The sequence below is a fragment of the Accipiter gentilis genome, chromosome 8 (assembly GCF_929443795.1).
Source record: "Accipiter gentilis chromosome 8, bAccGen1.1, whole genome shotgun sequence".
Classification (NCBI taxonomy): domain Eukaryota; kingdom Metazoa; phylum Chordata; class Aves; order Accipitriformes; family Accipitridae; genus Astur; species Astur gentilis.
This window is the reverse complement of record NC_064887.1, coordinates 44182641-44207498: the sequence shown is the minus strand read 5'-3', so window position 1 is coordinate 44207498 and position 24858 is coordinate 44182641. Positions and strand designations below refer to the sequence as shown.

The following is a 24858-nucleotide window of genomic DNA, read 5'->3' as shown; positions in this document are numbered from 1 at the left end:
GCAGGAAAGCCGGCTACGCTGGTGCAGGAGGCCAGAAGCACCGACGCGCGCTGTGAATGCGGGACCGGGGCGGCGGCGAGGCCTGAGAGAACGAAAGAAAGCCCGCCGCGCCGCAGGGGCTGCCGGGAAGGATCCCCGCCCCTGGGCGCCGGTGGTGCGCTGTGATAGGCGAACAGCGTCCGGGGGGAGGAGCCCGCTCGCTCTCCCGCCCGCCCGCGCCGACGGCGCGCTCTGATAGGCGAGCGGCGCCCGTATAGGAGGAGCCTGCGTCGGCCCCGCCCCGCGCGGGCGGACTACAGCTCCCGCCGTGCCCCGCGCGGCTGCGCTCGGAGCGGCCGCGGAGCAGCAAGAGCTGTCCCCGCTGTCCCCCCTTCCTGCAGCGGCTGTCGCGTCTACGTCAGTCCCCGGCTTCGCTAGCGGCCTATCCCGGCTCCTAGGCATGGCGCGGCCCCTCGTGCCCAGCTCGCAGAAGGCGCTGCTGCTGGAGCTGAAAGGGCTGCAGGAGGAGCCCGTGGAAGGGTTCCGGGTCAACCTGGTGGACGAGGGGGACCTCTACAACTGGGAGGTGGCCATCTTCGGCCCCCCGAACACCTACTATGAGGGCGGGTACTTCAAGGTGAGGGGCTGGGGGCGGCAGGGGGACGTGCGGGGTCGGTAGGACCGAGATCTCGAGGGGGCGAAGCTCTGGTGACGTGGGGGGGGCTTGGTGTGTGAGTGGGGAGACCTGGGGGGGCAGAGGTGTGTGGTGGGAGATAGGGGTCAGGAGGGGCCAAGGCGGGATAAGTGGTGTTGAGGGATGCACTGGGGGGAGGATGCCTTGGGAAGGAATATTGGAAGGCAGAGAGACTGCAGGAGGACAAGGAGACCCTGGGAGGGGCTGTGGGTTGAGAGGGAAGGGGTCTTGTGTGTTGGGTTGAGAGGGAAGGGGTCTTGGGTGTTGGGTTGAGGTAGGTACTGGTGGAGCATGATGGGCTGCTCCTGGGCTCAAGGGGGTGATGAGGGCCAGGAAGACCTGGGTCTGTAGCTGGACACCTTGGGGTCAGTGGGGCTTCAGGTCATGGGTTATTTATTTCTGGGGTGCCTGCAAGGAGGAGCTGGGGTGAAGAAGGGAGCCTGTGTGCAGGTGGCTGCTGCCAAACTAGGAGAGGATTCCCTTTGCTGGAAGGGGGATTTCCCCCCCCCTCCCCCCCAGGGGCTCTGCCTCTGAGGGCTTTTCCTCCTTCCTGCCCACTCCAGCCCCCAGTCTGTGGGTGCAGGAGAGCGAGCTCTGGGTTGCTGGTGTTCATTCTCCTGGAGGGAATCCAGGGCATTGCCACCAAACCAGAGGGAAGAGATGAAGGACTCTCCCATGCAGGTACAGATGGCTTAGGCCAAGCGAGCAGAAGCTCGAGCTGGGTGGGGAGCAGGTGTTGTGGTTTTGTTTGGGGTTTGAGGGGGGGAGAAGGCATGCATGGCCTGACTGCACAGTCCCTATTGGGAGGATGTGTATCTGCTCTTCCCAGGTGTTGAGCAACTTGCATAGCTGTTTTCTTCCTCTTTCTCATCCTCCCTCCTCCACTATGAGCTCTTCTGTCTTCATCCTGTTGCTGGCAGGGTGGGGATATACCCGGGGTGAGTCAGCCTGAGGATCAGCTGTGCCTGAGAAGCTGGGTGGTTTGTTTTTTTTCTCCTGTGGAGTGGTGGCAGGCAAGTCTGATGCTTCAGAGTCAGATTTTTTCCTCTTCACTGAAACAGAGTCTTTTTCCGTAGCCTGTTTTGGCACTAAGCCCTTTGAACTCTCACCCTTTCCAGCGGCTCATGCTGCTGTTTTTTGCCCGAGAGCTTCCAAATTAAGCACTGTTGGGTGGCAGTAGATGAGACTTTCTGTGTAAGAGGAGAGTGAAGGGTCTAAGTCCTCTTCCAGCTCGTGGTAACGTTGGCCTGTTTGTGTACGGCAAAGTGGGGTTGCTTTCTGAGCCCCCTTCGGTATCGCTTTGCCTCTGGCTGGTTTTGTTCTGATCCCCTCTGGCACAACAAAGGAGATTATTCTGTGAAGTTCAGCTGTTTGGCCAGAGCCCAGCACAGGGCTGCGTGTTGATGTGTGTGTGTACGTGTGCTGCCCTGGGCTGCCTGAAGCTCCATGCGCACACAAAACATGTCCAGCCTCAGCCGCCACCTCACTTTTCCTTCTTTCCACCTCTTGTCCTGTACGGCAGAGCACAGGGTGGTCAAACAGAGGGCCAGCCTGGGAGGCAAGGTGGTATGGGAGTAGGGATCGACATGCCATGGTTGGGGGCTCCTTGGACTTGCCATCAGATCAACTTGTGCTGGGGACAGATCCTGGTGGGGTGGGAGGAGGTTGGAGAGCAGAGGCCTTGGAAGCCAGGATGGAATTGGGGTTGGTCAGGGCAGCAGGGAGGAGGACAGATGTCTCTCTGCCTTCTATGCTAATCTTTTAATGGCTGATAGCTGACAACTAGTGTTGGCAGCATTGCCTGTTGTTGAGGCTGTAATTCCAGAAGCATCTGAAGCCTTGTTTGCAGTTACCCTCCTGAATGGGGCCTGCGCCGGGCTTGTTCCACGGGTGAACAGCAATCCCAGGTCACTGCCAGGCAGAGCCGGGGTAGTTCACACTGTCATTTCATGGATCCAACATCTAAATTCTTGCATACGTGAACTGAGGGAGCAAGAAATGTTCAGGGAGTAGTTGTGTGTTTTAAATCTTTACCATTTTGTTTGTTTCTGGCTGTTGGCTTTTTTGGGAGCAGTGGCTGAATCTGGAAGTTTGCTTCCAGAGCCTGGAAACACCTGAAAGCTGAAACAGTCACCGCAGGTTGTGTAGCAACACAGGGAGAAGCTGCCCCCATCCTCGTGGGATGCCTAGTGCTGGTGGGCTGGGGCAGCAGCTCTCTGGGAAGGATGGGGATGTTGCTGTACATCTCTGTGTCGACTCAGGCTTTGCCTTCTCACTTGGAGGCTGACAGTGAGCCTGTCTTTTTGGCCTACCTTGATACCTTGTTTTTTGTGGCCATTGACCGCAGGAGAAGCCAGTGGTTGTCTCTGCTGGCTCCGGAGATGTGGACTGTGGTGTGATCTTCATGTGCTTTTATTTTTAGCACTTGAGCTACGCACTGCGGCCGGTTTTGACTTGTGCTATTTTTGGAGATTCAGTGTGTTAATCAGAGCACTGAGCACCTGATGCTTCCTTCCCTGTGAGCTCTGAGGGGTGAACACCCTTTCCTCTGGTGGCGTGGCCATTGTGTGTCCCTGACAGCAGGACCAGGAATGACCCCAGACTTGCAGTCTGGCTCTGAGTGCCACTCTGTTTGTTTAGGCATGCAGCTCAAGCTGGGGCCACAAGGCCCTTGCCCCACCGCTGTTTGCCATCCAGAAGCAGCCTGCCCTCGGTGTCGTCACCCTGTGCTGTGGGTGCCGCTGTGGGAAGGGGCAATGAGCGTGCAAGGCGCATGCCAGACTGGCACTGCGAGCTCCCACTGTGCTCTGCCTGGGGGCTGCTTCCTCCCTCCGTGTTGGAGGGCACTGGGTTAGCACAGGTGGACCCCAGTGGAGAGGAGGTTATGAGGCAGGATGGTGGTAAAGGAGCTGCTGCAGCTTGCAGGCCCATCCACTCTCTTTCCTCTGCGCGGTGGCAGGGCAGCCATGCTGCCGGTGTCCTGCCTGCAGACAGGCAGGTGCGGAGGCCCTGTCTCTGCAGGAGCACAGCTGGACTTGGCAGAAGTTGCTTTTTCTTGGTGGTGTCAGGAGTTCTGTGGTTTCCTTCCCTTTCTTCTCACGAGCTGATGCTCACTTCTCCTTATTGTTTACTTGCAGGCTCGTCTCCGGTTTCCCATCGACTACCCCTATTCTCCTCCTGCCTTTAGGTTCTTAACCAAAATGTGGCACCCCAATATCTACGAGGTAGGTCGCCTGGGACAGCGTGGGGTGTCTTGGAAAGGCAGGGATGAAAATGCCAGCCTTTGTCTGGCATTGGAGCATGGCATTGGAAACTCAATGCCTTTGGCATTTAGTGCCTGGCACTGGAAGTGCGGCTAACGAGCTTATGACAGCCGGTCTCCTGTCCTGGAGCTGGTTCCAGGTCAGCCAGGCTTTCCAGGCTTGAAGGCTCCCATGCTTGGCTAGCAGGGACGTTGTGCTTCTGCCAAGGGTGGATGCAGAGTGAGCGATGTGCGTGGCCCCAAGGCTGCGTGCTTGTGGTGGATTGCTGCCTGGGGGTGTGTGGGGTTGGGCTGTGTCAGATGGGAACCAGGAAGGCTGTGCTGGGGACGCAATGTGTTCGGGCATCGGACAGCGCGTGATTAGGCAGCCTCGTCTGTACTGTGCTGGCAATCGTGGGGTGCTTATCCAAGGCCTGAGGCTGCAGGCAGCATAGCGGGGACCACCACTTCTGCTGTCCCTTCCTATGGACTGAAAGAACAGGCTGGGATTGCCTCACCTGGCTTAAGCCAAAGTGAAGAGCAAGCAGGCTACTGGAACAGAGGACCGAGCTGCTGCTGGAGGGTGCTTGGGGCAGCAGCTCCTAAGGATCCCATTTCACTTGTGCTTTCAGACCGGCGATGTCTGCATCTCCATCCTCCACCCACCGGTGGATGACCCGCAGAGCGGGGAGCTGCCATCCGAGCGGTGGAACCCCACACAGAACGTGCGGTAAGGGCTGCACGGGGAGGGACCTGCAGGCAGGAGGCTTATCTGAGGGCAGGGATGGGAAAGCAGGGAGATGGGGACTGCCTTCTGCTCCCAAAGCCTGCAGGAGATGCCTAGAGGTTGTTGAAAGGCACTTGGGTGGTGTGCTTTGCTGAAGAATGGCTAGAGCTTGCATGGGAACGTGCGTGAGCCTGACAGCCCATGCATGGCTGTCTCCTGCCTGACCTGCTCGACTTTGCTGAGATACACCCTCACTGGTGGGCCAGCACCAGGCTCCCCTCCTGACCCACAGGACGCAGCGACGCTGTGACACTGAGGCTGCTGGCATTCCTGGGATGTGGGTGGTTGCTGACCCACCTCGGCTCTTACCAGCTTGTGTTTACTGATTGCCAGGACCATTCTCCTGAGTGTGATCTCACTGCTGAATGAACCCAACACATTTTCTCCAGCCAATGTGGATGCCTCTGTGATGTACCGCAAGTGGAAGGAGAGCAAAGGGAAGGACCGGGAGTACACGGACATCATCAGGTGCGTGCTGAGCTGAGCCCAGACCCAGCAGCGCTGTGCCACTTGAGAACACTTCCTAAGCTGTGATCTTGTAGGACATAGATGATCTTGAGGGCATGTCCTGCCCCCGTCAAGTCCCATCTGCAGGCTGGTAGGAGGGAAGGATTCTGTCTCCGAGTGTGGTTTTTGGGAGAAGCTTGGCTGGGTTATGTGCCCAGCTTTGCTCTCAGCTGAGGCCCTGGCCCTTTTTTGCCCCAGAGCTGAGGATCTGGGTTTGTAGCAGATGTGGTGCCAGCACAGCCTTGCTGGCAGGGCTGCCTCATGGGACCAGCATGTGAAGATCCTGAGCTGCAGACTGGCCAGCCCTGGCATGGCAAGGGGGGCTCTCGGAGCAGGGAGCATGCCACAGTGCAGCCGTGTTTGCTCCATAGTGCTCTCCCTCCCCTGTCCTCTCACCAGTCTTGTGCAGGTGAGCGACCTGTGAGCTGGGGCGTGAGAGGGGAAGGGCTGTGTCACCCGGTGACATCGCACCGGTGGCGATGTGGGTGTGCTGTGCAAAGCTCCGTCCTCATCCCCCACTTCTCGCCCTCCAGGAAGCAAGTCTTGGGCACAAAGGTGGATGCTGAGCGGGATGGCGTGAAGGTCCCTACCACACTGGCAGAGTACTGTGTGAAGACCAAGACTCCAGCCCCAGATGAGGGCTCAGACCTCTTCTATGATGACTATTATGAAGATGATGAGATGGAGGAGGAAGCAGACAGCTGTTACGGTGATGAGGATGACTCTGGCAATGAGGAATCTTGATGGCCATCTGGCACTGCAGAACTTGCTATAAACTACTGAATTTTACCTCAACTAGGACAAACTGGTTTGAATTTAGGATCTGTCAGCCCTGAAATTAACTCTCTACCTCACAGGGAGACTGTTCTGCTGTTGCAAAGGAAATGCCACTGCTGTCTTTGTAGAAAAAGCAAAAAACAAAACCAAACCCTATTTTATATACTTCCTGGGTGAGGGGCAGATGGGGATGGGGGAGTCATGTTGGGGTGCTCACAAATCCACAAAAACCAGGGAGCTGGTGGCTCTGGCTGGATGAGGAGTGATGGCAGAACCTGGTGGTGGCTGCCCATTGTTTGGGCATGTAGAACTCCTCTTCAGCCCCACATGGGAGGAACAGTTTGGGGAGGCCGTGGAGCTGGTGAGTGGTTGCTTTGAGTGGGAAGTGTGTGAGCGTTGTGTGGCTTTCTACAGCCTTTGAGGTGTCTGAGCAGGAAGGGCTGCAGAGTGAGCACTGCCTCTCTCTGCCCCCGGTGGGGCTGTCCCTGGTGGGACCCTCCTGCTGCCCCTTCCTGTGATGCCAGAGCCTTGTTTGCAGGGAGCAGGCTGGGACATCAGGCAGGATGTGCCCAGTGGCTGTCGGGCACTGCAGGGTGTGGGGATGAGCTGTTTGTAGTTTTTAACTGGCTGGAAGGGATGGGGTAGTTCTGAGTCTTTCTGCTTCTGGGTTTTTTTTTTGTTTTTGTTTTTTTGTTTTTTTGAAACTATTTAATAAAGTACTTCAAGGGAATGGCTGTGTGGTGTGTGGGTGAGGCTCTGTTCTGGTCTGTGCCCAGGCTGCAGGGGTTTCTGTGTCAGCTGTGAACCAGCTCCTGCCCTGCTACCTGCAGCCCTGGCCGGGAGGGGTGAGTGGGCTAGCTGCTCTCCCAGGGCTGTGGCTGGGGGCTGCAGGGTGGTCTTGGGTCTCGTAGTAAGCTTCTTCCCTCCCTCCCCAAACTCACAGAGCAGGCAGGAGTAACTGAGCAGGGTTGCCTTTGGCCTGGAGAGCATCTCTGCCCTTCTCAGGGAGGATGCAGTGCTCACTGCCTCTGCCCTGGAGCTGTGGCCAAGGCTCGGTCTCTGCCTGGGCAGAAGGGTGGGCTCTGCTGAGCCTGCAAAACCCTCCAGTGCTGTGCTGGGAAGGTGTTTTTTGCCTCTGCTCCTCTGAAGGTGCTGAGCTCCTCTGAGAGCAGCTGTGTGGCGCAGGCAGCTCTGCAGGCAGCAGACCTGCCTGGGCAGCACCTGGCTGTGCAGAGTGGTGGCCGATGGGTGCCTGGGGGCTTCACGGCTGCTCTGATCTGGGTGCAGCTGGGTGTGCCCTGAGCCCACAGGCCAGGACTGGCCGGGACATGTGAGCTCTGGAGGCTGTGGTGATCTCCCAGCCGCCTTGCTCCAGCTATGCAGCCGAGGGGCATTGCTGGTGCCTCGTCCTGCTGGGCTGGGGAGGTCAGCTCTGCCGCCAGCTCCTTGGGGCCATGGCAGGGACATGCTCCCTGGCAAACTGCTTGCCTGGGGCTTTCCATGACCCAAGTGGGGCTCCTGCCCCTGCTCCCACCCCCCTGGGCAAAGCTTGTTGTGAGGGGTAATGAGCAAAAAAACCTTCCTGCTGCCTGGAGCTACGCAAATGGGATCAGGGTTTGAGTGACACCTGCGACTGCACGTGGCAAATGCATGTGCTTTGTTGCCTTAGGAAATGAGGCTAAAAGGTGAATAGGATTATTGTCACTTTATTCAGGCCTGACAAATGGCTTCCTGGGTGGAGGATACTGTGGGCTGCCATACTCTGCCCAGTTTCTGCCCCGCAGGAGCCGTAACTGCTGAAACCCTCCAGCGCAGAGGGGAGCATAGTGGCTGGTGAATGGGAAGGGGTGGCCGGGCAGGACATGCTGGGGGCAGACATGGCGCTTTGGGGAAGAAACGCTCTGGGAGGATTCAGGAGCTTACAAGAGCTGGCAGATCCCTGCAGAGAGGGCGGTGGGGACTGGCGCCGCCAGCCCCATTGTTTTGGCTCTTCCTGCCCCCCCCCCCCCGCCCAGCACCCCCGGCTGCAAGCGCTACACCTCAGTCCCAGGGCTGCGTTAGTCGAGAGTTGGCTCTGGGGACAGGGAAGAGCTGGGGACGGAACCGCTACCCCACAAGAGGCCCCTTTGCCCTGGCTGCCTCCTGTCCGAAGCACCCGGCTGCGCTTGATTATCGCCCGCCCCAGCCCCTCGGGGTTATCGAGTGGCTTCAGCTGGGCTGGGGCCGGGCACTCGAGGCCCAGCATCCCCCTCGGCCTGGGCCGAGATCCGGGGACCAGGCGCTTTCCCCGCACCTCGGGGTACCCCCGACCCGGAGCTCCAGGGCCCTTGCCGAAGGCCGGAGGGGGCTGCGGGACAGGGCCCCGTGCAGCCGGCCAGGACCGCGGCGTGCAGGGCTGCCGGTTTGTCTTGGCACCGTCCCCGCTGTTGTTCGCAGGAGCTATTGTCTCAGCCCCGCTCCCCGCGCCGAGGAAGCGCCGCCCGGTTCCCTTCCCACGAGTCTCGCTGCGGTGTGGGGACGCGGCCCTGGCTCACCCCGAGCGCTGGCACCTCCGCCACAGCCGTGGCGGAGCCGAGGCGGCTCCTGGCCCTGCTTGGGGACCCCCCCCGCGCGCCGGGCCAGACCCGCCGGCCGCCCCGTGCCCCGGGGCCCACGATGCGCCCCGGGGGGAGGGCGTGCGGGCCGCAGCCCCGTGCCTGGCCGTGCCTCCCGGCGGAGCGCCGGCGCTCCCTTCTCGGCTAGGCAGGGCGGAAACCGGTGCCTCGCCTCCCCTCCGCACCGCGGCGAGACCCCCGCGTCCCCGGGCCGGCACCTCCGCCCCCTCCCCGCCGCCTAACCAAGCTCCCCGTCGCCCCGACCCTCAGCCCCCGCCCCCGGCAGCCTCCCCGTGCGGCCCGGCGCCGGCGCAGCAGCCTTTCCCTGGCACCGCAACCGCCCTCCCGCTGCCGCTGTGGTGCCGGTACGGCCGGGACACCCCCCCCCCCCCCCCCCTCCGTGGCCGCCCGCCGCGCCGCCTGCGGGGGCGGCCCCGGGCGCCGCGGCAGCTCGTCCGCCGCCGCCCGCCTCTCCGCGCCTCGCCTCCCCATTGGCTGCCCTCCCGGCTGGTGGGCGTGGCCGCGGCGGGACCGGCCCGAACCGGCTCTCCCCGCGGGGGACGGGAGGGAGAAGGGCGCCCTATCAGCTCTTCCCCTCTGATTGGCCGAGCCGGGCCGCGCGGGCGGGCCAGCTTGCCGGAGCGGCTCCGCCATTGGCCGTCGGGAAGGCCGAGGGGGGCGCGGCCCGCCCCCGCCTCCGTGACCCGGCGCGGCGCTTATAGCGGGCGGCGCGGCGCGGCGTGGAGCGTGAGCGGAGATGGCGGCGGGCGCGGTCGGGCCGTGCGGTTTCCTGGCGGTGCTCCTCCTCGGCGGGCTGGCCGCCGGCGTCGCAGGGACAAGTACGGGACGGCGGGGGGCGGGCTCTGCTGGGCCGGGGGGCTCGGGCGGCTTTAGGCCGGGGGGCCCTGAGGTGTGTGTGTGTGGGGGGGCGGCTCAGGTCGGGAGGGGGCTCTGGGGGGGAGGCTCTGCGGCGGCCGGGGGGGAGAGGGGTGGGCCGGCTCGGCGGGGCCGGTGGGGCTGGGGGGGGGAACATACCGGCTCCGCGGGGCGGCTCTCGGCCGCTGCCGGGGTTGGGGGGGTGTCCCGGGCTCGGCGGTGGGGGGCTGCGGGGCTCCGCGGCGGGCTGGGGCGGTGGCGCCGGAGCCGAGCGGGCGGCGGCGCGGGCGCCCTGCGGCGAGGCACGTCGCGCGGCGGGTGAGGCCGGGGCGGGGCCGGGGTGGGGCGGGGCGGGCGGGGTCGCGCCCCAAAGCTGCGCCGCATCCGCGGGGAGCGGGGCCGGGGCCGTCCCCGTCCCGCCGCTGGGCTGGGCTGGGCTCGGCTCGGTGTCGGTTCCCGGCCCCGCCGCTCCCGGGTGGCGGCCCGCGCTGGCCGATCCCTTCAGCGGCCGGAGGGTGAAGGCCGCCGGGGCTCCCCGGGGAGCTGGCTCGGCTTCCCCTTAGCCAGCGCGGGGCCCTTCCTTCCTGGCAGCCGCTTCGCCCGTTTCCAGGGCTTGTGAGTGGTAACAGCTCGCTGGGCTTTAAACCTTCGAGACGTTCACATGATGCTTAAGTTGATAATCCCCTCATGAGGAAGCAAAGCCTGCTCTTGGTCTCTGGCCGTTCATGGTGTGTGGCTGGGTGCTGGGAATGACGGTAGCCTGTTGTTGGGTACTTAAAAGCACAACCCCAAACCACCCGGGGTGTGCCGTTGCTCTGACGCGTCGTTTTCTCGCTTCTTGAGCTAGCGTCAGAGGAGCCTGGCTGATCGGTGTGTTCAGAGCCGCAGGTGAGCAGGCTGCCTCGGCAAACGCAGTGGTGTTTTGCCCGGAGGACGCTCTGGTCTCTGATTCAGACCTGGTGCAGGAGGTGCTGATGATAGTCGTTCCTGGCTGTTTAGCACGTCAGGTACTAAAAAATCTGTAGCCTGGTTGCGGTATCAGTCTTACTGTAGTGTAGTAGAGCCAAACCCAAAGACTGAAGGCGAAAGAGTGGGAGGATTCTGAAAAATCCAGGGGTAGTGACAGAAGCATCTGCTCCAATATTTCCTTGCAGCAGAGCTACATTTTAATGCTGCAGAAGAGGAGGGCAGGGGAGAGCGTTCTCCTAAACTTCGCACTTGGCAGGTAGAACGTGAGTTTCATAAACTAACCTGAAACTGCCCCTGTCGGCTGCTTCCCGCTGCTCCCTGTGCCACACTGAGTGCTGCAGGTGCCTGTGGTGAGCAATCCCTTCTCTAAGGGATTGATGCCAGTGAGATATGGAGAAGGCTGTTTCTATCTGTGGCCTGAAAAGCCTCCGAAGGAATTGCTGCTCCGCCAGCCCCTCCGTTGTGTAACGTGTGTGCCCTGCCCTGGCTGTGGGGCTCTCGGGCTTGGTGTCTAATGATGCTGATTCTTCAAGTAAGCAGAGTGGGGGGCTGGAAGTAAGAGGGTTTACCTCTCATCAGTGTTCAGATTTGCCTTTATGGAGCAGCCTCCATGAGAGATGGTCCTTGTAAACTGCAGTGTCCCAACTTTTGGTAGCTCACCATGTAGAATGGCTGGCTGCAGGGTGGGTAGGTGTGTGCATGGACTCTGTGCCCTCAGGAGGAGGTACCCTGGCTGAAAGCACTTGCCTTTGACCTGCTTGTGTAGTGACTGCCTGGTTATGCGAAAATTAAGGGGAGAGCAGATTTTATAGCTGTTAGTGAAAACAGAAAAAAGCATCACAGCCTCATCAATCCTCTTCCAAGGCCAAGAAACAAAGGTCATGCCAGGGAGGAGAGTGAGCCCTGTGGGCCGCTGCAGGCCTCTGCCAGGCTCAGCTGCCCTGGGTGCACAGACACAGTTTACACCATGAGGACTCCTCCCTCTGCTCGGGGGAGAGGTTGTTTTTAGTTTGAAGGTGACTCGGGAGAACTTATCTGCTCTTGTCTGCCTTCACCACTGTCCAGCTCAATCAGATACCGCACTGTGCCCAAGAGAAGTGTCTAGCCCAGTTCTGTGAAGAGTCGTCTTGTTTTTGTGAGCCCATTTCAACTTGCAGCCTGTCACCATTTGGAAAACATTTCAGCAACTCTGATTCCAGCGGGTTGATGCTGGCTGTGCTTGTGTGCCCCAGGCTCGGCAGGCGCTTTCCACAGCCTTGAGCGCCCAACACTTTGATTGCCTGGTCTGCTTTGTGTTGGGGAGGAGAGGGGATATTAATCCCATGTGAATGTAAATGGTACTTGCTGTTGTTACTGCTTGCTGAAGCTTTTTAGCCTGTCTGAACTGCCTGAAGTGCCCTCTAACTCAGAGCAAATAACCTTGCAACAGCTTATTTTGTCAGCATACGATAATCACCTTGTATCTGTTTAAAAAAAAAAAAAAAAACCAAACAAAAAAAACCAAACAAAAAAAACCCCCACCTTGATCTTTACTAGCTCCCATTTTAAATCAGCCTGTAGTTAAAATGGGACAGGCTTTGACAAGTGCTGTAGTTAGTTCCGTGACTTTTCAAAATTAGGTGGTTGGGAATGTTTAATCACAGGCCTGTGGTGTAAGAAAAATCCATCTGGCACACAGGTCAGCTGTTCTAGAAGTGCAACTCGGTGTATGAGAAAGTTGCTTACAGCTGATACCCCCATACATCTTTTGGGACCCCTGTTGCCTCCTACTTTTTTAAAATCAGTATCAGCCTTCTGAAAGTCTTGGTCTCAGATGATGGTCAGATCTCTCCTTCCTTGTCCAGGCATGTTTATTCTTCCAGACTTTTAAAGCTTTAGTATGTAAAGCTAATTTTTCCTTTGAGAAATGTGGAATTGATTTATTTAGGACTCTGAAACTCACCTTGCAGACTTACTTGTATTTTTCTTGAGTTTGAGCAAACTTGGTTTTGTAATACTGATTTGTTTCTATGCTCACAAAAAATGGTCATAGGATTTCTTATTAAAACATCGTCAGACGTGCAAAAAAAAAAAAAAAAAACAACCCCAAAAATCGCTCCCAAACCTACCTCCTTTGTGCGTGTACGTCACGGTACAGATATGGAGGGTTGTATATAATCACGAACTTTTAAGTTTTTAGTGACTGAGTAGATTTCTTGGAAGCTGTCTTGGCATGTGGGATGCCCTGTAAGCCTGCTGTTGGCACATCAGAAGTGTGTGCAGGAAGGATGTGTTGCAACCTTAACTAGTTCTTCTTAAATCTGTCTGAGGTTGAGTCACGTAAGTGACCTTGACTTGTGAATGGTGTCTTTTCCTGAAGCGGTGTTGCTAGAGCCTCCCTTCCTACCCCTTCCAAGAATGGCTCCCCTGGGGCCCTGTCCTTCTCCCTGCTGCCTTGTAATGGCTCGGGCAGTCTGTCCGCACCTGAGGACTGCGGGTCGCAATGGCTGTGCTGTGCCTGGCCAGTAGCCTAAAGATGTTTGGCAGCTCAGCTTTCCACAGTCCGGTGGCTCACGGACCTACCTTTGGACGGTCTGTTTTCAAAAGCTGAACCCCCTGGCCTCTTACTGCAAGGACAGTTTGAAAAATACCATAGTTCTAGTCTGCAGCTGCCTCTCATGCTTTTAATCTGTTTATTACTAATTTAGCTCTGCAGAGTTATCTTGCCTGAGATGAAAAATCTGATTTCACTGTTTGTATGACAATGGATGTTACACATTTCCTCACTGGCTTGCGACATCTTGCAGACTGCAAGACATTCCTCCCACAAAAAAAAGTATTGTTATCTTAATATTGTGTTTAAAAGCGTCTGCCTGGTGTCTTGGTGAGCAGAGTGATGAAACGAGTGCCTGGGAGCGGGCAGAGAGCAGCCCTTGCAATGCAGCGAGGGCTGGCAGATAAGGCTGGCAAAGGGTATGGTAGGTGTAGCAGTGCACCGTGTCCTCTGGTCACTGCACAGCGATGGGGGCTGCCCTCGACCCAGCCAGCCAGCTCCGAATTACGGTCAACTGACCTCAGGCGTGTGCAGGGAGGAGGGATGGACGTGTTCCCCTTTGGGGTGAGAGGGAGGTAATGAAATGCGTTTCCCACTACAGTTGTCTTGACAAAACTAAGCAGGGGCTCGGTCTGTGCTCCGGGTGCTGCCGTCCGCAGCCGCCTAGCAAAGGTGCCGCCCTCCCTGCGGTGCAGCGCGTGTCAGGGGTTGTGCTGCCTTGGTGCTGCCAGCCTTCCCTCCCTCGCAAAGTGTGGCGGGTGCCTTGGCAGACCTGTGGAGCACCTTGCCAGAGCACAGGGGGTGCTAAATTTGCCTGGGGACCGTGGAGGCTGAATAAGCCGTTGCAACAAAAATCTGTTGTTGTCTTCATCCTGAACTGAAAGTGTTTGAGGACCAGGTGAGTGTCAGGGGAAGTGCTTGCAGGCTCTTGGTCTGCCCCGGTGGGCATCATGCTGTAATGCTGTCCCTCGCAGAAGGCAAGCGATGCCATGACTGCTGTGGGTTTCTTGTTTGGATGGTTGTAAATACTATACGCTGGCTTGTATGTTCTGGTTTTGCAGCAGAGTCACAGGAAACATTGTTGGCTGGAGATGCAACAATTAAAAATAACAGCCCTGTCCGAGCTGGGCAGAGTTCAGAGAGTGTGGAGGGGAGGGAGGGAAGAACTATACTTTTCTGAAGATTCCATATGACCTCTTCTCAATGGCTGATTTTTTTTTTTTTGCTTGTAGAGGGTGAATTCTTGCTTTTGCACTAACACTTTGCACTAATACCTCTTCAACTCATAGCTGGTTTTATAAAGTCACCGCTGTCTCAAAAGAGACTGACTCAGGACAGCGTCGAGTTGTACTGCGAGGCGATTGGCAATCCTATCCCTGAGATCCAGTGGTGGTTTGAGGGAAACGAGCCAAATGAGACCTATGCTCAGCTCTGGGATGGTGCACGGCAGGACCGTGTCAAAATCAACGCCACCTACAACCTGCACTCTACCAGTACCATCTACATCGCAAACCTCACAAGCGACGACTCGGGCATGTATGAGTGCCGGGCTAGCAACGACCCTGACCGCAACCACTTGTCGAAGAGCCCCAAAGTCAAGTGGATCCGTTCCCAGGCAAACGTTTTTGTCATTGAACGTGAGTGGCCACTCCGAGGCCTTGGCACTTGCTCGGACACTGGTGTCTTGAGTCTCCTGCCATGCTCACCCCTGCACCCGTGTCCTGTGGCTCCCAAAAGCTCCCCTCACCCTCCCACCCCGGCTGTAGAACTGAGAGACTCCCACCCTCTGTCATCTCCCTCACCACCTGTGACTTGACCCAAAATGGCCCTGCTCAAAAAGGGTTGTGGCTTCCCAACCAAATGTCCTTTGGCAATCCCGCGCCTTTTCTGGAACCAAAGACGTGGAACCTACCGCTTATTCCTGAGTGCCTCCGAGTCCCAGTCCTGGCTTGCAGAATTGAGAGTCTTGATTGTGCAGTAGACTCTGCCCTAACCACCACTGACAAACCGGCCCTTCCCTGCAGCTCGTACAGCTTCTGCTCCTGTGAACAGTCTTGCTTTAAGCTCGCTTTTTCGCTAGTGATACAAGCTGTGGGGAACAAAACCTGCTTTGAGTTTCTTGAGATGCAACCATTTTTGAAATGGCCGTGTCTGTGTGTGACACTGAATGTGATGTAGTTGCTTGTCCTGTGGAAGTGACCAGATTCCCTCTACTTACAGAGCTGGCAGTTGAACTCTGGAGCTAACAGGCGGCTGCTTTGAGTAATAGAAGCCTGGGCCAGCATGAGGGAATCTTAACGGCCTGCTAAGGTCTTACCATGAATCCTGAAGTTACCAGAGCAGCGTAGGAGCCTTCAGCATAAATGTGCTAGGGAATATAGAACTCCAGCAGAACCTTCTTCCAGTGGAATTTGGGTAGGAGAAAAAGCAAAATGCCTGTCAGCCCTGTACAAAAATTGTTCCTTCCGAGAGACCGAGATTGGGAGGAAGGGTAGGAACTATAGTGCCACCAGGGCTGTATAATGGTGCTGCTAATGGCAGCTGTTTTCTTGGGCTGCCTCCTAAAAGTAGAAATGCCTGAGTCATGTTGCATAATTTACTGCTGCTTGGCACATGGAGGCCCAGGACCTTTTGGAGTCATGGTTCTGTGTGTTCTCCCTGGAGTAAATCTAACTGTAATCTCTTGGACTGCATCAGATGATGCACATATTGCTCGCATACGGTCTTGTTTGCTACCCCTCACAAAGGAGGGTCTTGACTGCCATCCATTATGTTACCTGGAGGGGTCTAAATCTGCTCAGATTCTGGAAGGTGTTGGCACAGCGAGTGCTATAGCGGCTCGTAAAAGCAGAGAGCCATACTCTTGTAACTGCCCTTCACAGTATGACCTTTTTTCATTGCTTATTGAACACTTAGCTCTGCTGGAGCTGCACCCATTGTAGGGACAGCAGGAGGCTCAAAATTATCAGGACACATGGCAGGAATCCTGCTTGTGGTGGGACCAGCTGCAGGGTCAGCATCGGTTATTGCTAGGTGCAGTCAGGCCCTAGTCGCCTGGCTTTCAAGTCTCTCCTGTGCTGGTATCATCAGTTCTGGTAGGAAACTGATTGCAAAGGTAAGTGAAAGCTATGATAGAGACAAGGAGCTGTGGGTTTTGGTAACCTTTTGCATTAAAGGTTCTTGGGCAGGCACCTGACCTCTGGAATACCACTTGTTAACTTCAGTCGAATTATTTACAAATGCAGGTCCAGAAGTCAAAAGTTCTATGGACAATGCTTCTGTCAACCGGATCCTCAGCTGCAACATGAGTGAGCCTTCCTCTGCCATTGAGGGTCACAAGTGGTTGCTCGGGGACAAGATAGTTAAAGAGGACACGGAGTCAAGTACTTCCACCAGTTACACGTGAGTGTCGGGGCAAGGTCAGATAAGAATCTGAACACAGGGGACGGGTTTCTTTTTTTACCAGAAGCAGTTAATGTTTTCTATCAGCTGAACCCAAAGCTAAGTGCTTGCAGTCTTGTTGAAAATGTAGGCTTTTAAACTTTAGAACATAAGATGAGCTAAACAAAGCTTTGGTAAGGCCCAACATTTTCTCCTTTATGGGGCGGGGGGGGGGGGGGGGGGGGGGGGGAAGGAGGAAGAAAGGAAATTATGTGCCACAAATATCCTCTTGGTAACAGAAGCTCTGCTGCTTCATGTTTTTTACGCAGGTGTTCAGCTGGGGTCTGTTAGTTTGTCAGGTGCAGCACGCGACATGGCTGGGGCTGCTGCCTGGCCCATGTCTGCACTGTCTGCCTGCACTGACATCAGTGTGCTAGGGCTGTTTTCCTGGAGCTTTGAGGGACCCATGCTCCAGACAGGACATCAGCTCCCTGCTCCCCAGAGGCCATGTGTGGAAGGAGAGACTCTGGTGTATGTTGCCTCTGCCTTTGGGTTTTATGTACCTTTCCAAAGTCCAGCTGTTCTTACAGGCAGCTTCCCAGCTTATTCTGTGAGTTATGGTCAATGCTCAGAAACTGTTTGCAGGGTGTAGCTGAGGAGAAGCGGGGATACCAGCCTTATTGTAACAGTGCAGTGAGCTTTCCTTTTTGATTACAGTCAGGCCTGGCTGGCACTGACCCAGCAGCTGTAGAGGCATCATGTCCTTTTGTATCGTAGTGCCGACGTGCCTGTCTCCCCATAGCAACAGGGAGCTGAACAAGGATTAAAGTATTTATAACCCAGCCTCCCTCGTGTGACCTCAATTCCTTAGCTGAGTGGTTTTTGGAAGTGGGAAGCGCCATGCACAGCAGAACTAACAAACAGCCTGTTGTCCCAGTGCAGCCATGGGACTGAAACTTTGCCTGCCCCTTCCCTCGAGTGGGTATTACTAAGCTGCAGAATGAGATGTTTGTTGCAGTGCAGCATAATCCACTAAATCTCATTGCAGCAGCTTTACAAAAAGGAAAATGGGAGAGTTCTCCCTATGCTTGGATCAATCCAGAGTAACCCAGCCTGGGTGTTTCTTTGCCACTGCTTTACCATGTGTTTCAGTAGGCTTTCCTGCATGGGAAGAATAGCCTTCCTCTGAATCTGTTGTCCTAAGCTCCTTGCTGGCCTTGTTTAGAGGTGAACTGCAGGAGGGCTGACATCTTACATGAGGTGTGTGGCCATGTCCTGGGTTGTGCTAACTAGAGGACTCTCTTGCTGCACTTGATTATGTTGGCTTTGCTTAGTAGGGTGTGATTTATTTATTTTTTTCTTGATGAGCCTGGGGTCTGTATGGAAGAGGGAAGAGCATGGAATTGGCCGCTTCTGAAGCGTACATATGGTGCTGCACCTGGTGATGGTGTAATGTTGTTCTGGTGCTCCTGGTTTTCTTCATGTATACTAGCTAATAGTTTAGGTCTTAAATTATTTCCTTTTGTAGAGGCCCTGATGGCAAGAGTGCTTTGGGTCAGGGAGTGAAAGCTGCTGGTTTTCAGGACTTGGGACACAATATCAGGTCGTCTCGGTGATCACTGAGTTGACAGGCCCATGTTAGACTTGGTGTATGTGAAATCCTCTTCTGCCATCCTCAATGTGTGGGGAGAGAAGGGTGAAGATTTGGATTGCTGTAGGTACATGGTGCAGTGTAAATACTGGCACTGGAATGGGATAAATTGCATATGGAGGAGATTGCCGATGCTTATAGATGTCTTGTTTCCATGGGTCTGGAGTCTGGTATCTGTTTGTGGATAAGTCAGTTGTGCTGAATGCTTACCAGATATCCTGTTTTTTGATAGAATTGAGGGGAAGGTGGAAGAGCACTCTGGCATCTATCAATGTGTCTACAAAACAAACCCAGTGATAAAAGGAGAAATCTTTGTTGAAGGTAACTTCCTATGATTTGCTTCTGGGTCTGAGGAGGGGAGTGGGGAAGCTGTGATCTCCTGAACACTTTACTTTGGTATCTTTTCAGCTTCTTGAAAAGCTGCTTCTAGCCCTTACTAATAAGGCTGCGGGACTCTATATGCATACTACCAGACTTGCTGTGAGATAGCTCCTTTTTATCAGGCAGCTAAAGTGTCTGTAGGGTCAGCTCTTAGACCTTGCATTGAATCAGCCTTCTGCTGTGAGCATGTTCCCACAAGAATAATAGGAGAGGGATAATACCTAGTGGACAAATATGAGCCTTTCTCGAAGCAGCTTGATGTGCCAAACAATGGGCAAGTGAGGGGAATAGACCCACTAATGTATTTCTTACCCAAAACACTTGACTTCAGTTTAACTCTGATTCTGGCTAGGTGGACTGCAGGGAGTACAAATCTTCTAAGTGTTTTCTATAATGAGGTGTCTGATTTTCTTGCTCTCTTGCTGTAGTTCCACCCCAAGTGATGGCATACAAGAAGTCTGAGCATGGGAATGAGGGGGACACAGGTGTGCTGACCTGCAAGAATCCCTCTTTCCCCGCTGTCACCTCTTGGAACTGGTACAAAAAAGGTCAAGAGGTAAGTGCTGTGGTTTGATGCACTTTCTCCCCTTCTGCCTACCCTACTTCCCAGCAAATAGCTGGAGGATCTCGTCCCATCAGAATTAGCTATTTCAGAGTAGCCTCCTCGGTGCCATGGCAAGGAGGATTTCTGTAGTGGTAGGACCATGCATGGTAAGTGAGCAGCTCCCTTCATGTCAGCACTGCCCTGAGCACTGTCTCTTTCTCCCTCCCTCCAGCCCATTGTCAATGGTTCTGGTCGATACATTATCAAGTCCAGTGGCAACAAGACGGAATTACGCATTCTTAAACTGAATATTGAGGAGGATACAGGTGATTACCACTGCAATGCCACCAACTCTCAAGGCTCTGGTGGTGCTACGGTAAACCTGCGTGTACGCAGCCGCCTGGCAGCACTCTGGCCCTTCCTGGGTATTGTGGCAGAAGTCCTTGTTCTTGTCACCATCATCTTCATCTACGAGAAGAGGAGGAAGCCAGATGAGGTTCTTGATGGTAAGAGGTGCCTGGGGTTAAATCTTCATGGGGAGACCAAGTAACTTGTAGGGTGCAGGCAAAATGTTATTGTAGAGAACTTGAAGTTCTCTTTGTCAGATGGGCATTAATTTGAGGGCTGCTTCTCAAGGGCATTTCCTGTAGAACCACGATATGTCTTTACCAGGTTACTTTAGGTGTGAAGTTGCAAGTAATTGCACTGTTTCTGACAGTCCTTCAGCAAGCTGTGCTTTAGATCTGGCACAAGATAAGATTCAGTGCAGGTCAGCCTGACCCTTTGTCTCAACAGTTCCCCTGCACTTTGCTCAAGTGCTTCACTTGAGTGTCTCCAGGGCTGGGCTTTCTTTGGCAGCTAACATTCTGGAGAAGCCGATTTCTGAATAAGTATAGAGCTTTTCTGGTGCTGCAAAATCGGGGGCCTGTGTCAGTGGCTACATAAGACCAGGCTTAGCCAAATTCAGGTTCTGTTCATGGATCTGTTTTGGGTCCTCAGATCCACACATCCTAACTCTCCAAGACTTCCTCAAAGCCTAGTGCTATCTTTAATCTGTTCTGGAAATATAGGCTCCTCCCTTTCCTTATCAGTAAGAATCTGCATTGTGTTAGCCCAGCTGCCCCTCCCTTATCTGATCCAGTTAACAATGAAGTGTAAATGGGTGGTTATCCTTCCTGCTTGCTGGGTCAGGCCCTTTAGCCCTCTGCCAGGGAACAGCACATCAGGTAGGCCGAGTGGTGTGAGGTGCAGCAGAGGGACTAAAAATAAATATCCCTCCCTTGACCACAGGGCTTGGGGAATTCTGCTCTAGGCAGTTTTACAAGCAGATGCTTTGCCCTCTGACGATCATAGCTGGAGGGCAGGTGTCTTAAGGGTGTTGTAGCTGCATCTTCCAGCAAAAAAACCCCCACCCTATAGCCTGTGTGTGAGTGATCTGGCTTCTGATGACAGACATCAGCCTGGTCCAGATCATGTCAAGTGCTGACCTGTCAGAGCTGTAGCAGATACTTTGACAGATGAAGACAGGGTGTGTATACTGAAGTGTCCTGATGCTCCTTGGCTAGAGCTCTTAAGCTCAGGTTCCCAAGTGCTTGTGGATGAGGTTGTAGCATCATACCTGTTTGACAAACATATGTGGCTTTACACTTCCCTGGTGTAAAGGGGTTATCTCTCCCCAAAAGTCTTTGTTGCATTGCCTGTCTTGAGAGGAGGTAACAGTAAGGCATTGCTGAGCCAGCTTGGACAAATGCTGTTCCTCATGGTACATGGTTGTGAATTGGCTGCTCCCTGTTACCTGGGATGGGGAGAGTCTGGCTTGTGTATGGTGTGATATCCTTGCTGGTGTTATCTTTCCACTCTTCCCTTCTCTGCTGCTGGGTGCCACATCAAATGGTAAGTAGAAGATAGTTCCAGCCATGTTTCTGCATCCATCCTCTCACCAGCTGTATGCAGATCTTGGTGCCCAAGGCAGTCCCAATGCTTAGAGTGTGGGCCTCATCACTCAGTGCCATTTGAGGGGAGCCTGGGCTGTGGAAGAGAAGATGGGGAGCCTTCTGTTGGAAGGTGGCAGATTGCAAGGAGCTGGTGAAAGGCCCCAGGGCTTGGCATGTGTTGGCAGAGATTTTTTTCTTAGCTGTGCTTCTCAGCGTAGCAAGAATGTGGCGTGCAGTGTGTTTATTTTGATTTCACAAAACGTGTGGGGAGGAAGAGTGGCATACTGCTGCTGATGCTTAAAGCCTCATTCCTGAAACATCCTGTTTGGATTCTCCTTTACTTGCTGTTGAAGTCTGTACTCAGATCTGGGAGCCATCTGAATTGGTGGTGCTATAGGGGTGAGAGCAGTGGGTAGATCAGTGGCAGCTGGGCTGTCTTGCTGGGTGGATCTGTGGCTCTCTTTTCCAGTTTTAAGTGCTGGTAGTGGGAAGACTGGCTGGTATGCTGAGGGTACATAAGGTGGAAATGTTAAACAGATGTTACCAGTCAGCAGTGCTCCTTCAGAGGCTGCCTGAATGCTTCCCTGTGTAATTCTACTTCTGTGGCCTCCTGGTGTAGCCTTGTGTGTGTCTCGGGGTTATGAGGTGCCAGGCCTGACCTCTGCTGATTGGTGGGGTGGTGGTGTCTAAGCTTAGGCAAGAAGCAGCTTAAAACTCACCTGGAGGTGGTGGTGGCCTGGTAAGAAGTGACTCCCTGCTCTGCCAGGCCCTGGCCAAAGCAGGAGCCCTATGGGCAAGGTGACCTTTTGGGTTCAGTCCTGTGTAGGCTGTAGCATCCAGTGTACCCAGTAACCTGTCTGAAAGGCAGTCTCCAGAGTTTTAGAGGTGGCAGAGATGACTTCTTACATGCTTTTTTCTGACACTGTTTGTTCTTTCTTTCCATGCTGTCCTGAATGTGAAGATGATGATGGAGGTTCTGCACCACTGTAAGTACCTCTTCCTATTTAGCCAGACTTGTACTGGCAGACCACATCTATTCATGGAACCTGCTCTGAATATAAAAGTTAGCTTGTGTGGCAACAACACACTACCTTGCTGAGTGGGGGACTTTCTCACCATGGTTCATTTAACATGGCCTGTGTATAAACCACATATAACTGGGGATGACACCAGTGTCTCACACTGACACTCTTCTGATAACTGATCTCATCTTGCCTTATCTTGACCATCTGTTTGGACCTGAATTAACATTAGTGGGTAGGGTGGGGCTTTGTGCTTTTTCTTTCCTTACTGCCCCTTTTTTCTTTCCAGGAAGAGCAATGCCACAAACCACAAGGACAAGAATGTCCGCCAGAGAAATGCTAACTAAGAGCAGAGGCCAGGTGAGTGCCATTCCTGATGGCAGAGTTGTGGCTGAGAGTAGCTGCTGTGCCAGGCTCTTCACCTCCTCACAGTGAAGGGCTCCTACAGCGGCCTGAAGTGCCTGTCCCTAGCTGTAGTCTAGCCGGAGCTCTCTATCAGTTGCTCAGAGGTCTTGCCTGGCTGCAGTATCTGCATCTGCGAAGCTTCTCTGGAAGAAGCAGAAGCATCCATGCAGGCAGAGGCTCTTCTGGCCCGACATCATACTGCAGGGTCTGGGGAGGTGGGAATGGAACACGTGTTACTGTGAAGCTCAAGCACAGGCCATTAGTAGCCTGGTAAGAACCTGCCAAAGCTGCTAGACCTGTGTGGGGACAGCAGTGTGTCTGGCCTCTGCCCAGACTGACAAGGGGAGAGGGAGAAGGAAGTGTTGGACTCTACTGTGGTGCTCTAAAGCATGGGAAAGTCAGGACTGCCTGATAATTCCTGCCCTGGACTCAAGCAGGAGATGAGTCCTAGCCCACAGCTTTACTGAAGGGCAGCCTTTGTCCTATACTGCTCCATCAACCCCCTCTTGCACAGTCCTGGTACAACTGGGTTATCTAACTGGCTTTTCTTTCTCTCATGCCAGGTGACGTGTAGATGAAGAACTTGTCTGGACAATTTTGTTTTCTTCTAATTTTTTGGTAAAATAGCACCATGAAATATTCTAGTGTGTTCTTGCGATTCAGTTACTTCACTTTCTAAAGAAACTTAAGTTGTAGAATCTAAAATATACTTTTTTTTTTTTTAAAAGAGTTGTGGGAGGGTTTTTCTACCTGTAAATGTAAATCCCTTATTTCTGGTAGTCTAGGTCACTGGCTGTCTGTGTCCTAGGTTTCTTTATGTTGATACAGAGTGGGTGGGTGGGAGTACAACTTTTTTCTTAACTCTGGGAAGAACAGGGTGTGTTGGGTAGGGCCATTCTGAAATGCCCTCCTTGTCCCACCTCAGTGTTTGAGACCACTCACAGAGCTGTGGATGACAGACCTGTGGATGACAGACCTGAACATGCAGTGAAACGTGCAGTTCCTTGTGTGCTGCTCCACTGGACGTGGCTGGCATGGCCTGTGTTCCCAGCAGGTCTGTTGTCCTGCCCTGTTTGTGTGGGTTGGGGAGAAACTGCTTTAGTGACCATCTGGAGATGACCCAATCTGACCAAAGGGTTTAAGAAGGTAGTTCTGTGTATTTCCCAGTGCATCACCTGGAGCAAGGCTGCACCTTTCCCTAGTGTGGAAGCGGCATGTGTCCTATAAGCCACTCGGGCAGGGCCATGAGACACATCTGCTGGTGCAGCTCCTGGGGAGGAGCGAGTGAAGGGCTTGTTCCTTGGCGTGTGCTGCATCACCCGGACCTGCACGCAAGTGACATACTGTGTCAGGCGATTCCCAGTCATCTCTTCCAGAGCTGTTCTTAGTTACTCTTGAACAGACAACCAGCAGGCAGTGTTGGAGCTGGACACTGGATAAATGTAATTGCTGTTAACTTATTTCATGGGTTATTAGTATCTGTTCTCAAGTTGCTACAGTGGGGGATAGGAGCAGAGTCAACAGGGGTTGTGGTGCTGGGGGGGGGGGTGTGGTTTAACAGCATGTGTTCTTACGTTTGAGCCATCGTGATGCTTGTGTGACATAGGAGCCTGAGAGCAGACAAGTGCTCAGTGGAGTCTAATACCTTTTATTGCTGGGTAGCATTGAACTGTTCCATCTGTTAACACACTTCACAAATAAAGATGATTCCTCTTTTTTTTTTTTTTCCCCCCATCTTTGGTTGGACTCTGTTCTCTTCCCTACTGACTGGACCCTGGGTTGCCCGACCTTGCTGTTGTGGTTTAACCCCAGCCAGCAGCTAAGCACCACACAGCTGCTCACTCACTTCCCCTCTATCCAGTGGGATGGGGGAGAGAATTGTTGGGGGGGAGGGGGGGTAAAACTCATGGGTTGAGATAAGAACTTGTAAGTTGAGGAGTTCAGTAGGACAGAAAGGAAGAAAATAATGATAATAATAAAATGACAATAATAAAAGAATTGGAATATACAAAACAAGTAATGTACAATGCAATTGCTCACCACTCACTGACTGATGCCCACTTAGTTTCCGAGCAGTGATCTGCTGACACACACACACACATACACCCCCGCAAGGCCAACTCCCCCAAGTTTATATAGTAGCCATGATGGTATGGAATATTCCTTTGGTCAGTTCAGGTCAGCTGCCTGGCTGCGTCCCCTCCCAACTTCTTGTGCCCTTCCAGCCTTTTTGCTGGTTGGGCATGAGAAGCGAGTTTGTATAAACACTCTTGGCAACAGCTGAAGACATCAGTGTGTTACCAACATTATTCTCATACTAAATCCAAAACATAACACTATACCAGCTACTAGGAAGAAAATTAACTCTATCCCAGCCAAAACCAGAACACCTGCTGACTCATTTCTGGCTCCTCTGGCTGTAGGACATGATGCTGTGTCTCACAGTTCAGTGCCAGCTCTGACTGTGCTCTAATCACGAAGTATTTGCAGCTTGAGAGGTGTTGAAGCTTTTGTGAGGGGAGACGAGTGGTGCTCCCTGCTCTGTGGGGCTCGGAGACGCCCTAGTTGCTGCGGCACACTTTG

At 54.3% G+C, this 24858-nt stretch overlaps 2 protein-coding genes across 4 annotated transcripts; both read left to right on the top strand.

Moving 5' to 3' along the window:
• The first annotated feature begins 291 nt into the window (after window positions 1-291).
• Window positions 292-6715, top strand: CDC34 (cell division cycle 34, ubiqiutin conjugating enzyme). 2 transcript variants are annotated; one of them, XM_049807947.1, is made up of 5 exons: window positions 292-616; window positions 3811-3897; window positions 4547-4644; window positions 5035-5169; window positions 5742-6715. In XM_049807947.1, exons 1-5 carry the CDS (start codon window positions 440-442, stop codon window positions 5950-5952), a joined length of 708 nt encoding a protein of 235 aa, XP_049663904.1. In that variant the 5' UTR covers window positions 292-439; the 3' UTR covers window positions 5953-6715. The 2 variants fall into 2 exon arrangements, with proteins under 2 accessions (XP_049663904.1, XP_049663905.1); XM_049807948.1 differs by lacking the exon at window positions 3811-3897.
• A 2569-nt stretch (window positions 6716-9284) lies between these two features.
• BSG (basigin (Ok blood group)) lies at window positions 9285-23999 on the top strand. Of its 2 annotated transcripts, XM_049807930.1 has the most exons (9): window positions 9285-9418; window positions 14247-14594; window positions 16203-16359; window positions 18222-18310; window positions 18799-18926; window positions 19147-19420; window positions 21810-21834; window positions 22160-22230; window positions 22839-23999. In XM_049807930.1, the coding sequence occupies exons 1-8, from the start codon at window positions 9337-9339 to the stop codon at window positions 22215-22217; spliced, it is 1161 nt and encodes a 386-aa protein (XP_049663887.1). In that variant the 5' UTR covers window positions 9285-9336; the 3' UTR covers window positions 22218-22230; window positions 22839-23999. The 2 variants fall into 2 exon arrangements, with proteins under 2 accessions (XP_049663887.1, XP_049663890.1); XM_049807933.1 differs by lacking the exon at window positions 14247-14594 and having other exon boundaries at window positions 9287-9418.
• The last annotated feature ends 859 nt before the right edge of the window (window positions 24000-24858 follow it).